At 35.8% G+C, this 14,014-nt stretch overlaps 1 protein-coding gene across 4 annotated transcripts; it reads left to right on the top strand.

Moving 5' to 3' along the window:
* Positions 1-1,344: 1,344 nt before the first annotated feature.
* Positions 1,345-11,332, top strand: LOC140880782 (uncharacterized). Of its 4 annotated transcripts, none has more exons than XM_073285545.1 (8): positions 1,345-1,551; positions 1,977-3,261; positions 4,220-5,567; positions 6,103-6,382; positions 8,286-8,393; positions 8,465-8,743; positions 9,896-10,039; positions 10,736-11,332. In XM_073285545.1, the coding sequence occupies exons 2-8, from the start codon at positions 2,037-2,039 to the stop codon at positions 10,922-10,924; spliced, it is 3,573 nt and encodes a 1,190-aa protein (XP_073141646.1). In that variant the 5' UTR covers positions 1,345-1,551; positions 1,977-2,036; the 3' UTR covers positions 10,925-11,332. The 4 variants fall into 4 exon arrangements, with proteins under 4 accessions (XP_073141646.1, XP_073141647.1, XP_073141648.1 ...); XM_073285546.1 differs by having other exon boundaries at positions 1,345-1,778; XM_073285547.1 differs by having other exon boundaries at positions 1,345-1,783; positions 4,310-5,567.
* The last annotated feature ends 2,682 nt before the right edge of the window (positions 11,333-14,014 follow it).

The raw sequence follows: 14,014 nt of genomic DNA, 5'->3' as shown, positions 1-14,014 counted from the left end.
ACATTTATTATTTGTAATTGTGTATTGTTAATATTTTTTTTTTTTATGAATATTTTTTTCAATCCCAAGTATTAGTGTTGTTTTTGTATTTTTGTATTATTTTTATTTTGTAAAAAAATTTTGGTTAGTTGGCCCGCTTAGCCCTAGGGATGGCAATGAGTCGGGTCTAAACCTGGCCCCGCATTGAACCCGACCCGGCGGTGCGGGTTTAGACCCGACCAAGCGGGTCCACATGCGGGTCCGGGGCGGGTCTCGGGTTTGGCCGGACCCGCCCCGAACCCGCCCCGCCAAATATATATATATTAAATATACTTTAATATAAATATAAAATATACATGTATATATATTAATAATATATAATTATATTATTTATATTACATAATCAATATTTTATTCCTAATTTTATTTTATAATATTTTTGGATTTAAATAATTTTAATATATTATGATATTTTTAATATGAAAATATATTATTATGATTTTTTTGTTATTAATTATTAATTAAATAAAAAATGGATATATTTTAACTTGTAGAAATATTTTTTTTGTTCTAAATATTATTAATATAAATTAAAAAAATAAATTTAATGATGATTTGTTAATTTTTTAATTTATTTAATTTTTATTTAATAAAATTTAAATGATATTTAATTTGACGGGTCCAACGGGTCTAACTCGAATTGCACCCGTCGGGTCCACAGGGCGGGGCGGGTCTCGGGTTTGCCCAAGCCCGACCCGTTGCCATCTCTACTTAGCCCGCAACCCACGATAGGGAGGAGCGTGTTAAGGTTTTAATGGCCCATTTGGAGGAGGGCTTAAACGAGCCACGAGTTGTGGCAGGGAAGGGTGATCGACCCATTTGACTCACCGATCAAATTTGTAAAGCAGATATCCAATTCGTTCCGATTAGTGAAAAATATTATTTTTATGTAAAAAATACTAATTCGTATTACATATATAGATTTGATCGATCCTTTATAGACGAGTATAACAAGACAAGACATACTGAATTTGAAAAATGTCCATAGATTCGGAACAAATTTTATTTAATTCAATTCAACACATAAAAAGTAGTATCTGCTTTTGTCAGGTATATTTATACAAACGGAAAACGTCACATTTAAATAAGGGGGCCATTTGAAAGGTACACAAACTTGTTACTCATTTAATATTCCATGTGCTAGTTACGTTACCGTTGGATCTCCTCTCCTGGAGAGCCAATGGGTGGCAAAGCCGTAAATATGTGCCAATACACCTCAACCACGTGAACCTTTTTTCTTTCTTTCAATTTTTTTTCTTTCTTTCAATTTTACACACACAAATTGTCTGTTTCTACTACAAAAATTTCCCAAATACAAGACAATATTATCCTTTTTTCTTTAATAATAATAATAATAATAATAATAATAATCCAATCCAAAGCCAAAGCCAAAGCCAAGGCCTGCAAATTTTCTTTTGAAACAAGTGTGTGTGTGTTTGTTTGATGTAACATTCGCCATTTTTTATTCTGGCTGTGGATTCAGGAGGACGTGTATGGCATATTCTTCGATCTGTAAGCTTCTCTCTCAGTTTTGATTTCGTTTGTAGGGACGACAATCGTTGGCATTTTCCTTCACTTTCGGGTTTTCTCGGCAAGTGTTCCTGAATTTTTAGGGTTTCGACGAAGCGCGTTTCGTTTCGAAATCTTGCTGAGGTTTTTATGCTGGACACCGATGGAAGGGGGTTGCTAATGAATGGACATTTTTATGTTGTGAGATCCAGTGTGATGTTGTTTTTACAGTATGGTTCGTAGTTTTTTTGTACGTTTTTCTTTCCGTATTTTAGTTGGGATTTGAGTGTTCGTCGTTATTGCATTCCTTCGGTGGGCAGTATGGGTTTCTTGTAATTGGAGTATGGATATGAGTTTGAATGGTAGTTTGAAACTGGTTTAGTCAATATATTAAGTTTTTTGCCCGTCCTTCTGTTTTTAATTTCCAGGGCCAGGTGATTACTGTCTCTGGTGATTGGTTAGTTGTTGCTGGAAGTGTGTATGTGTATATGGCTGATTCTAATTCTGTAGATACAATACTAGAATTCCTGAAAAGGAATAAATTTGGAAGGGCAGAGGCTGCTTTGCGCAGTGAATTGAATAAGAGATCTGATTTTAATGGAATTCTTCAAACTCTTACACTTGATGATAAGAGACTAGGTGATAGGTCAAGTGAAGAAGTTAATGGTGGAAAAGTCCTTGATCAAAAGGCTGTAAGCTCTCGCCACAATGGGGAGGTTCTCAATGATTCAAAGATTTTGGATGGTGCTGAGACATCTAAGGAGATAATTGTAAAAGAGGTAGAGTGCAGAACAGGGAAAAATGGGTCAGAGATCAACTCAAGAAGTGTCTGCAATATTGGGGAACAGAGCAAGGTCAATGAGTTTGTTGGAAAAATTGATCAGAACTTCACCTTCTCCAAGGATGTAGATGACACCACACTTGATTTATATTCATGGAAACATAGCACCTACAATGGTCCGGTCCCTTCTCATCAAAACTATGGTGAAAGTGTTGATGAAGATAACTTTTTGGGATTCCATGTTACTGGGAAATCAATGTTGAATTCAACAGAGACGCTTGGGATCTGTAATGCTAATTTAAGATCTGGGGAAGATGTTAGCTTTTCTGGGGATAGGAGAATGTCTTTTCCTGATGGTATTTGTAATGCTTGTGTAGAATGGAAGCATCAGAGGAGTGACTTTAAGGAAGTTGATCAAGGAAAACAACAAGACTGTACAAGCTCTGAAACTGGTCTCATAAATAATTCCCGGCTCCATAGTGATGCATCCACCCATCCACATTCAGAGCTTTGGAAAGATTGTTCGGTCAAAACTGTTTTCCCCTTCTCAGATGGGGATACTTCGACCAGTTATGGTAGTGTTTCTGTGGTCAATAAAAAGGAGGGAAAAAGGATTGCTGAACCTAATGACATTAAGGCAGCAATCAAGGAGCAAGTGGATGAAGTGGGAAGAACTATGTACTTTGGAAAGACACAGGGAGGAGAGCCAAAAGATTTTGGTGAATTAAAATATCTTGCATCCGGATACCAAAAAGAAGAGTTACCGAAACTGCCACCAGTGAGACTGAAGTCAGAAGATAAGTTGTTCAATATTCAATGGGAGGAGAAGTATGAGCGTAACGAACCAGTCCTAAAGATTTTGAATGCTGATAATGCTTATCTCGTAGGGTCATTTCTGGATGTACCTATTGGCCAAGAAATCAATCCTTCAGGTTTTCCTATAACTTCAATGTATAGCTTATTTGATGGACACATCTTTACTACTCTTGGCATAGTATGCTAATCTTTGCAATATATATTGTAATTTAATATTGAAAAACAATAAAATACAAACTTACATTCTTATTGTGCTATTATTATCTGAAAATAGGGTTCGGCATTTATTGTTAAATCGAAAAAAATCACTTCCAATGAACTATATGGGAGATATGTGCTACTTGGTTCAGTTTTTCATCATGAAACAAAAGACGTGACTCCCAATAGATCAGTCCAAGTCTCCAAAAACTTTCTAAAATGTCATTGTTTTAGATAATTTTCTTTTAATAATGTGCACCAAAAACTACCTGAGCACACTATATTTGCAGCAGGTTTGTGCGTGATATTTTATATTATTATTATTAAAAAACTTGAAATCCATATATTTTTGGTTATTAGCATGAAATACATTACGGATAGCATATGGACTCACTTACTATGGTATGTGTAGTGGAGTGACTGCTTTTCTTTCCTATTGATGTCTGCTATGTATAAGTAGAAATAAAATTAAAGTAATATAATTTTCTCTTGGGCCTATTGGTAATGTTGTCCATTCTGGGTACACTCTTTCAATTTTTTTTAAAATAATTTGCCAAAAGCAATTGATAGAAAATTGTAGCACTTCTGAAACTTCCTTTCATCTTCTATCTTCTATCTGCTCGTTTTTCTTTGTTCTTTTTCTTTAGTCAGTCCCCTCATTTTCTTTTCGTCGGATTGGTACAAATTCAGTTAGTGGATCCTATTTGAGAGAAAGTGAAGAAAAATTAAAATGATTGGGATCAATAGTTTTAATGATTGATCAGTCGGGTCATTTAAGGTCTTGTGTTCTTTTATTGATTTTTCTGTAGTGACCTCTGAAGTTAATGTTCTGTAGGTTTTCAATTGATTGTTATTTTTCATAATGATAACATATAGGGAAAAGGCCAGGAGGAGGCAGTTGGCTCTCTGTGAGTCAAGGGATTACCGAGGATACTTCTGATTTTGTTTCTGGTTTTGCAACCGTAGGTGATGGTATGAGTGAATCCATTGATTATCCTAATGAGTACTGGGACTCTGATGAGTATGATGACGACGACGACGATGGCTATACAAGACAACCTATTGAAGATGAGACCTGGTTTTTGGCCCACGAAATTGATTACCCGAGCGACAATGAAAAGGGTACTGGACATGGGAGTGTTCCAGACCCTCAAGAAAGGGGAGCAAACAAAGATGATGAAGATGATCAGTCATTTGCAGAGGATTCTTACTTCTCTGGGGAGCAGTATCCCCGTTCAAGAAATGTTGATCCTGCTGTACTTTCAGATGATTGTGCTGTGGTGTCAGTGGCAGAAATATACCAAAGAAGCAGTAAGAATGACTTGGCTGCTCAATATGATGGACAGTTGATGGATGAGATGGACCTGAATTTGTTGCGTGCAGAACCTGTGTGGCAGGGCTTTGTCACCCAGACTAATGACCTCGGAATGCTAAGAGATGGGAAGGTTAATGACGATTGTAGCAGACCAAATCTAGATGATGTATGCTTGGATGATGATCAACATGGTTCAGTTAGATCTATTGGTGTCGGAATCAACAGTGATGCTGCTGACATAGGCAGTGAAGTGCGGGAAAGTTTTGTTGGGGGTAGTAGTGAGGGGGACATAGAGTATTTTCAGGATGATGATGTTAGTTTTGGTGGATCAAGGCACTTGAAGCATGAATTAGAAAAGAATACGGGCGGAAGATGTAATATAGAGACATATGTAACAAAGAAGCATGATTCTAATAGACATTCAAAGAATCATGACAAGAGTGCATTTTTGCAGTCAAAAAACCATATGGATAGGAACTTCTCATTTCCTCCTCCTAGAGATGGGAAGTTGGTGCGTACAAGCTCAGGTAAATCTTCACAGGGTAAGGGCAACGCCATTGTCAGTGATGGACCTGAAGATTGTGCGGTGGGTACTGATGATATGTTTTTGTCATGGAGACGGAAAAGCAGTGATTCTTCACCAGAAAAGAGTTCAAGGGATGGAACCTATGCTAATGCTGGTGAATCAGCAAATTCTAGTCCTTCACGCCTTACTAATTATGGCTATGTTGAAAGGGAACATCTAAAGAAAGAAAAGGATGCAAAAACAGAAGGTTCAAGAGAAGAAGATCCTGGGGCATCTTTGGAGGATGAGGAAGCTGCTGCTGTCCAAGAGCAAGTGAATCAGATCAAAGCACAGGAGGAGGAGTTTGAGACCTTCGATTTGAAGATTATCCACAGGAAAAACAGGCATGTAACTTTTTTATCTGTCGATCATACAATGATATGAATACTTGGGCAACTCGGTTATTATTTTCTTTCCTGGCCCTCATCATCCATATTGGTTATATGCTGGTCATTGCCAACTTGATTTGTTTAAATGGTACAAAGCATTATAATTATGCCCTTTTCTTCCCTCCATGCCTGGTCCCTAGCCCCAAGATTCATTCTTGATCGGTTCCTGCCAAGGTGGAATATTATTGCTGTATCATTTTGCATTTTAAGAAGTTGGTTGGTAGTTTAAGTGAATCCTTAGAACTTCTGATAAATTGTATGTCCAACCAGTGTCGTTGATTTCATATATTATTGGATCTCAGTTTTGAGAAGTTGGCTTCTGTTAGGCAGTTACACTATTATACAATGGCATTAGGTTTCCACTAGGTTTGTGGATTTGTTTTTAAAATTGCCTAATGATGGCATTCTATATATCAATTTTTTTTCAATTTCTACGTATAACTTTGGTGCTGGGAGATGTTTCCTTAATTATTTTTCTGCATTTTTTCAGAACTGGCTTTGAGGAGGACAAAAACTTTCATGTTGTTTTAAACTCAGTCATTGCCGGTCGCTATCACGTCACTGAGTATCTTGGATCAGCTGCATTCAGCAAAGCGATTCAGGCACATGACCTGCACACTGGCATGGATGTTTGTGTGAAAATCATAAAAAACAACAAAGATTTCTTTGATCAGAGCCTTGATGAAATAAAGCTTCTCAAGTATGTGAATAAACATGATCCTGCTGACAAGTATCATATTCTTCGATTGTACGATTATTTCTATTATCGAGTAAGTCTGCATATCTTTGATCACTTCAGCACTTGTAACTGTCTTACTTTCTCCTTTTTAGGTATGTCTAAGCTAATATCAAGTGCTTGGATCTGCCATTTGAATGCTAAATCTACTCTATTTTCTCTCAATTAGCACATTCTTAACTTTATTTCGCTCTTTACTCTCTTCATGAAAGTAAGTTTTCTCTTGAGTTTATGTTCCCTAATAATAAAAGCAATTAGAACTGTGTGTCCAGAAGAATCAAGAATCCTTTAGAAATGTTTTGGTAGTGCTTAGCCACGTCATGTCTTCCGGCTTAAGAGTTTGCAGCCTTTAGATTTTTTGATGACACCAGCATTGCATCACAATATAAACATCTGTTGTCATGAATAATGGATCTAATGACGTATATACTCATGTCTAACCGTATCGTTTGGCATCTCATTAATGATGTCCTATGGGCAATTGTGTGGACTTGGATCCTGAACCATCTCTACTACATGTTTGGTCAGTAACATGAAGGGGGAGTTGGTTGACAAGTACTTGCCTTTTTTGTTAAAATATGTCCCCTCAAGAACCTACGAGCGCCGACTTGTGCGCCTCAAAGTTATTTTTACTTTGCAGTCCTCTTTCCAATCCACTCGTTTATAAGCCAACTTGATTGCCAAAAAAGCTGGGATCACTGTAGTCTAAGATCTTACAATTAACTAGCTATTCCGGGTCTTACATGAACTGCAAATGGGATGAATTACTGTGTTTGATGTTGGTGTATTTAATTTGTGATGGCTGCTTTCAAAGCAAGTTTCATTGTGTTCAGAAATGTGATGTACTGCAGTTAGACCATATTCTTGTAGTGTTCGTGGTTGCATGGCTGCAAAATTTTCATTGATTGTTTTGTGTATATTCACTGTCGGTGCATGCGAATGTAACTTTTGATATTCTATTGTGAAACAAAATTAGAAGATACTTTTCCTGTCTAAAGTATCTCTTTTCGGTCATTAAGTGAGACACTTTTTTGGTGCTATGTGCTCAATCATGAACTGCAATTAAGTAGCCTTAAATGCATGTGATGTTGCCTTGCTTCTGGATGCATTTTACCTCAAAGGTATGTTATCTGCATGTGGTACTGGCCTCTGGTCTATTGCAGTCTCCAATCCTAATATTCATGTGCAAAACATATTGCCTATTGATCTGCTATTCTGTGAAACGGGCTCAATTTACATTCTGTACTGAAAAATATTTTGTTTGTATTACAGTAATGACAGTATCATTTTAACTACTTTGTAAGTTATTCGTTGCAAAAATGTCTTAATGAAAAGCATTTAGCAGAAGTTAACTTGTGATCTCTTGCCTGATCAAGCTTCAAAGTGTCTGGAACATTGCTTTTAAGATTACAGTAAATTGTAATAGTATTGAACCAGGGGCTATCTTCTAACTTAAAACATCTGAGGTTGTGCTTGGATGGAAGGATTTCAAATCCATGGATTTAGATTATAGGTTTATTGTTAACAATGAAACAGTAGATCAAATCTTAAATTCATACCTTATTTACATATATTATTTACATAAAGTAGAATGAATTTCAAATTACAACATTATTGGGTGAATTTAAAATCCATCATAATTAACATGAAATACTATATAAACATGAAAGAGATGGATTTGAAATTTATGGTTTTCTCTAAACAAAAAAAAATACATTTGATATTTCCTTATATCCAGGCGCAACCTAAAAGATTTCATGTTTCATTTTAAGTTCAGCTCAGACAAGCTGGAATAGTATGAATACTTTCTTAACACTTTATGTGGCAGGCGTAATATTTACTTCAGCACATGAAATCATCTTCTTGGTGTAGGGACCAAAAATCAAATGGATATATGTCTTGTGTGCACGGCTATTGACATTTATTTGTTTATGCAGGAACATTTGTTAATTGTATGTGAACTGCTTAAAGCCAACCTGTATGAATTTCACAAGTTCAACAGAGAATCTGGTGGAGAAGTCTATTTTACTATGCCAAGACTGCAGGTTTGTCGCCTGTTTATGTACTTGCATTTTACTGAAGTATTCCTCTCCAACTTGATGACTTTGATGTGCAGTCAATTACTATTCAGTGCTTGGAAGCGCTTCAATTTTTGCACAGTCTTGGCCTCATACACTGTGATCTGAAACCTGAGAATATATTGGTGAAAAGCTATAGTAGATGTGAGGTCAAGGTTATCGATCTGGGAAGTAGTTGCTTTGAAACAGATAATCTTTGTTCATATGTTCAATCTAGATCCTACCGTGCACCAGAGGTTATTCTGGGACTTCCTTATGATAAAAAGATTGATATTTGGTCTCTTGGTTGCATCTTGGCTGAACTGTGCACTGGAAATGTAAGTTATCCTCTATGTTCACTTATTCATCTCTGATCATTTTTTTTTTTTTTTTTTTTTTTTTTATGTTCGAGCTTTCTTTCTATCATAATTCTATTTTAGAAATTATGAGTCCTGTTCATTCTTCATAGCTTAATTTTAAATCTAGGTTTATTATTATTCTCTGAACTTTTCTTCCCCAACCTTCCAATGGGATTACAAGCTGTTACAATAATTAATGCTGCAGATAGTAGTTTCTCTACTTTCTGAAAATTCTCACCATCCATAATTAGCAAAATTTTTGGTGCCGGCATCTGTTGTTGGGAGGTTCAAATGCAGAAGATACTGTTTGTGTGTGGATGTTCTCTTACAATTGTCTTTCATTTTTCTTTTAGTTGAGCAGACTATTAAGAATCTAAGTTCTGTTCATGCATCGAAATCCTCAATACCGGTGATCAGCGTTCTAAATGACTTTCAAGGTGGCCGCCTAGGCAGTAGGCGGGCCTTGATCGCCCCGCCTTTGTCTAAGGCGGTCTCAGTTGGCGGTCTGAGGCCATCCGGCGGGCGAGCAGGCGGCGGAGGCGGGTGAGGAAGCGGTCGAGGTGGCCGAGGCGGTGAATGATTTTAAAATCTCAGTCGACTATCAAAGTCAAATAAATTTAAAACCAGTCAAATTCAATCAATTTTAAGCACCCTAGATATAATGAAAACACCTCTCACCCTCTTTTGTATTTACTTTTGGTTTCAAGTGTCCACCATCAGCCACCACCTGTCTCAAACCGCCTCCAGCCGCTCGCCGCCATCAGCCTCCACCTTAATTATCTTGTTACTTTGCATTTATATATTTATTTGCACTTTGTTTAGATTGTATTATATCGTATAAAACTTTTTTATGCATAAACATGATTTAATTACATATATTACATAAAAAAATATGACTATTTGTAATTACATTGCATGATTATATATAATTACCTATAAAATATTGCTAAAAACATTCAACCGCCTAGGCAGCCGAGGCGGTGGCGGCGTCACTGACCGCCCCGTCATTTACAACATTGCTGGTGACATGTTCTCCATTTAACGGTCTTCCTCAAGTATCTTGTTGCCAGAAATGTTTCTGTAGTCTATTTGGAACTCCAAAGTTAATATAAAAGTTATGTCATCATACAGGTGCTCTTTCAGAATGATTCTCCTGCCACTTTACTTGCTCGCGTAATTGGAATAATTGGGCCGATTGACCAAGAGATGCTTGCGAAAGGACGAGACACATGCAAATATTTCACTAAAAACCATATGCTTTATGAAAGGAACCAGGTAACCCTGTTAGTCTGTATCTATGTCATCTTTTTCTATTTCAAATTTCATCCCTGTTACAAAAATTGTTGTTATATGTTAATAATGTATGTGTGGTGGTATGAAGACATTTTCCGTATTACTTGTTTCAAAAGAATTGGACCACTTGCGCTGCAGAGCCAGTGGTATCACTCTCCTCAAATTGGAGGAGAGGTCCAGGGATCCAATCCCTCGGGCCTCGTTTATCACCCCCTCCCTGAATGTACTAAAAAATGGACAACTTGCACTTGTAGAGGATTGTATTGATTACTGAAGCAAATGAAGGTATTTTTGAAATTATTTTGAGGGGTTTTGCATTGTTCTTCACCTCTGTGCATTGTGCACCATATTATCTTATTTTGTTTTCTAAAATGGATAGTTGGATAACATTTGGAGAAATTATGATTTAAATCCTTCTGTGCTGCTGACCCAACACAAGTACTAGCAGACCTTGATCCACTGGTGTATTAAAGGTCATGATTTAATTGGGTATTCAAATGGCGTTTTATCTTTTGGCGCATTGAGAAGGAAAATAACCAGAGAATTTAAATTCAAAAGCATTTCTATTTTAAGTTTCTGAGGGGCTCGAAATTGATTGTTTACTCGAATATTAAATGCATGAACCATCTTTGTGCTGCTGTTCGCTATTCATAATCTCAACGCTTCTATCTTCCTCAGGACACCAACAGACTGGAATGTTTGATCCCAAAAAAATCATCCTTAAGACATCGGTTGCCGATGGGAGATCAAGGCTTCATTGACTTTGTCGTTCACCTTCTTGAAATAAACCCAAAGAAACGGCCTTCTGCATCAGAAGCTTTAAAGCATCCATGGTTACAATATCCATATGAGCCAATATCATCTTGAAGAACATGAAATTCTTTGATGGATCGTGGTTTGTTGCTCTAGTGCATTCTTCGGATTGTTAAAGAACCTGCTGCTAACTTGCTGTTGAGTGTCAAATCAATCTTCAACGAGGTTGTCGAAGTCTCGAGTAGCTCTTCTTGTGGTGCGATTGGTTTTTAACAGAGAAAAGGGTCGTTCTCCCTTCCCCACGATCAAATTGTATTCTTACATATAATGACTGCGACATTATCTCAGCCGGTATGTACTTTGGTTCTTCGTTTTGTTTGGCTAAAACAAGAGTCCAGTGATGTTGTACAGGATGTTCGATGATTGTTTAGGTTACAGTTGCTTGTGATATAGCTACTTGTCCAATATTGATTGTCTATTGTGTATTAATCTGGCCAACCAAGAGAAGAATGATTTGCTGAAAAGGGTTCATTAAATTTTCTTGAATAGTTAATTTCTTTTCTTTTCTTTTCTTTTTTTTTTTGGAAACTAATAGACAAAATATTTACTGAGAGTTTTTGGCAGCAGACGATAATCAAATAAGATGAATGAAATTGACACATTTCGGCACTCGAGTTTAGGGCTGGCATACTGTACCAAAATATCGAATTATCGCGATAAAATACCGAAATTTTTTGATATACAGACATTTTTGTCGGTATATCGAATTTTTTTTCGAAATCTGTACAATATCTGTATGGATTTTTTTCATGCCAAAATTTCGGAATTTCAGTATTAGTACCGGTATGAATTTTTTTCATATCGATATTTTTGGTACGGTATATCGAAAACTCACCCTTACTCGAGTTGAAGGAAATATTTACATTTATGTTTTTAATTTTTCCGATGAATTTATGTTTATTTTTAAAAAAAGGTATCCAACGGTCCAGATTTAATGCAAGCGAGATGTTGAAATGAACATCTCGCTTGCATAAAATAAACGGGCCGTTGGATCTGGCATATGAACATCATCGACATTACCCTCAAACACATTAGATCTCTAGTTCTTACTCGATAGCGTTTAATTTCATATTTTTTCAATAACTAGAAGATGTACACGTGCAACGAGAAAATTATTGATTAAAACATGTTTATCTATTCAAAGAGTGAACATTAAAATTTAAAGAAAAGTGTGTTATTTTTATACTAAATCATTTTACTTCCTTAAACCCACCCAACTAAGCATTATAACACAATTTTGTTTTTCAACAAAAAACTTTTAGAAACCACGGCTAAAATGAAGTTTCTTTAGTAGATCCACAAAATTTTAGAATGACAATATAATGGACTGGGCTGGCCCAGCCATTCTTGCACTCAAAGCTAGCTCAATGGTACTAGGAATCATAAAACTTTGTATTTAAGCCTGGGGTACAAGGTTCGATTCCTGTGTAGGGCAAAAACTTCCCACTAGGTGGGAAAAGACCATGAGTGTAAGAATGGTACCAGGAATCATAAAACTTTGTATTTAAGCCTAGGGTACAAGGTTCGATTCCTAGAGAGGGCAAAAACTCCCCACCAGGGGGAGAAGACCATGAGTGCAAGAATGGCTGTGCCAGCCCAGTCCATTACAGACAATGACTAACAAACTTTCGGGTTAGTCTATACTACACCGGGAGTATTTTTCCCTCTATTTCAACACCATTAGATCACGTGAGACCCCTATATTTTTATGAAAATTGACATATGTGTTGATAATCCAATGGTTGATATTTGACCACATCATGGGGGAAGTACTCCAGGTATAATATAGAATAATCCCAAACTTTCATCAATTAATTACCATTACTATTACAAAACATCATCCAAATATTTTTAGACAGAACCGATTCGTGTCCTCATTTAGTAAGAGAACCCGTTTGAATATATTATATTGAATTTATATAGCACATACATTTTTAAAATTATGTTGGAATTTTTCTTCAGTGAAATATTATAAAGATGTATATTAGTAATTCAATGACATATCCAAAAATATTCAGAATGACATCACAACACTGTCTTCTCGAAATCAAAACATTAAAATTTAAAAATAAAGTCAATACTTGGCAAATTAAACTTTTAACTTAACTTTCAAACGAAAAAAAAATCGACAAACTTTTGATGCAACAAAAGTTTCTATAACTTATAATATGATTCCATATTTATCGAAGGAACATGATGGTTGAAACACAACTATGTTCGTCAATTAGTCTTTGTGTAGCACCCGAAAATTTTTATACGTAAATTCGCATGTATAATTAGGAAAAATAATTATTTAAAATTTAGTATTTTGGGTTAAATGATATTTATGTGTTATTATGTGAATTATATGCATGATTTAAATTTATTTTAGCATTTAACCCGCAATTAATGTATTTTTGGATTTTTGAGTAAATAATTTATTTTATCGCGTATACGGGACCGTAGACCGACGAGATACTTATTTTTCACCCAAATTATTTTATGAGATTTTTACTGGCCATAAAATATTATTTTTTTGGGTATTATTTAATGAAATTTTATGGCATTTCATATATATATTTTAGCAAGTTTATTTTTAGCCAAAATAAGTCATTTTAATAACTTTTAAAGACTTTTAAAAATCTCTTAATTTATAATTTCGTGATTTTTTTATTTTATTATCAGATTTATATATTTAGTAGGAGTTTTATTATGTATTATTTATATATAATATGTAATTATCTCCTAATTAACATATTATCAACCTAAAAATCTATTTTTTCACTAAACCTAAAACTCCAAACTCACGTTAATCCCCTAGCCGCCTCCCCCATCCATTCTCCTCCTCCTTCACGCCTTCATAGCAGAAGCAATAGCCTCCATAGCCGATCTTGTAGAAATTTTATTGAGTTTTTGTAGATCCGTCGTCCCGGAGCCCGTACACGCGAGGCATGTCTAAATTCTTTTCTTTGGAAACCATATAAGATACATATTCTGATTTCATCTTTGAATTATTGTTTAACGTTCCTTGGATTGTTTGCATGAAGATTATGCATATATACATGAGCTGTCCATGGTTTCTTCCCCCATTCATGGCATTCAATCCCACGTTTTTTGACATGGATCGGTCCAGGGTGTTGGCGGATGGTTCGAGGGTCTATTAGG

This window comes from Henckelia pumila, chromosome 2 (genome assembly GCF_033568475.1).
Source record: "Henckelia pumila isolate YLH828 chromosome 2, ASM3356847v2, whole genome shotgun sequence".
Lineage (NCBI taxonomy): Eukaryota > Viridiplantae > Streptophyta > Magnoliopsida > Lamiales > Gesneriaceae > Henckelia > Henckelia pumila.
The sequence above is the reverse complement of the archived record's forward strand: the minus strand, read 5'-3'. Positions and strand labels throughout refer to the sequence as shown.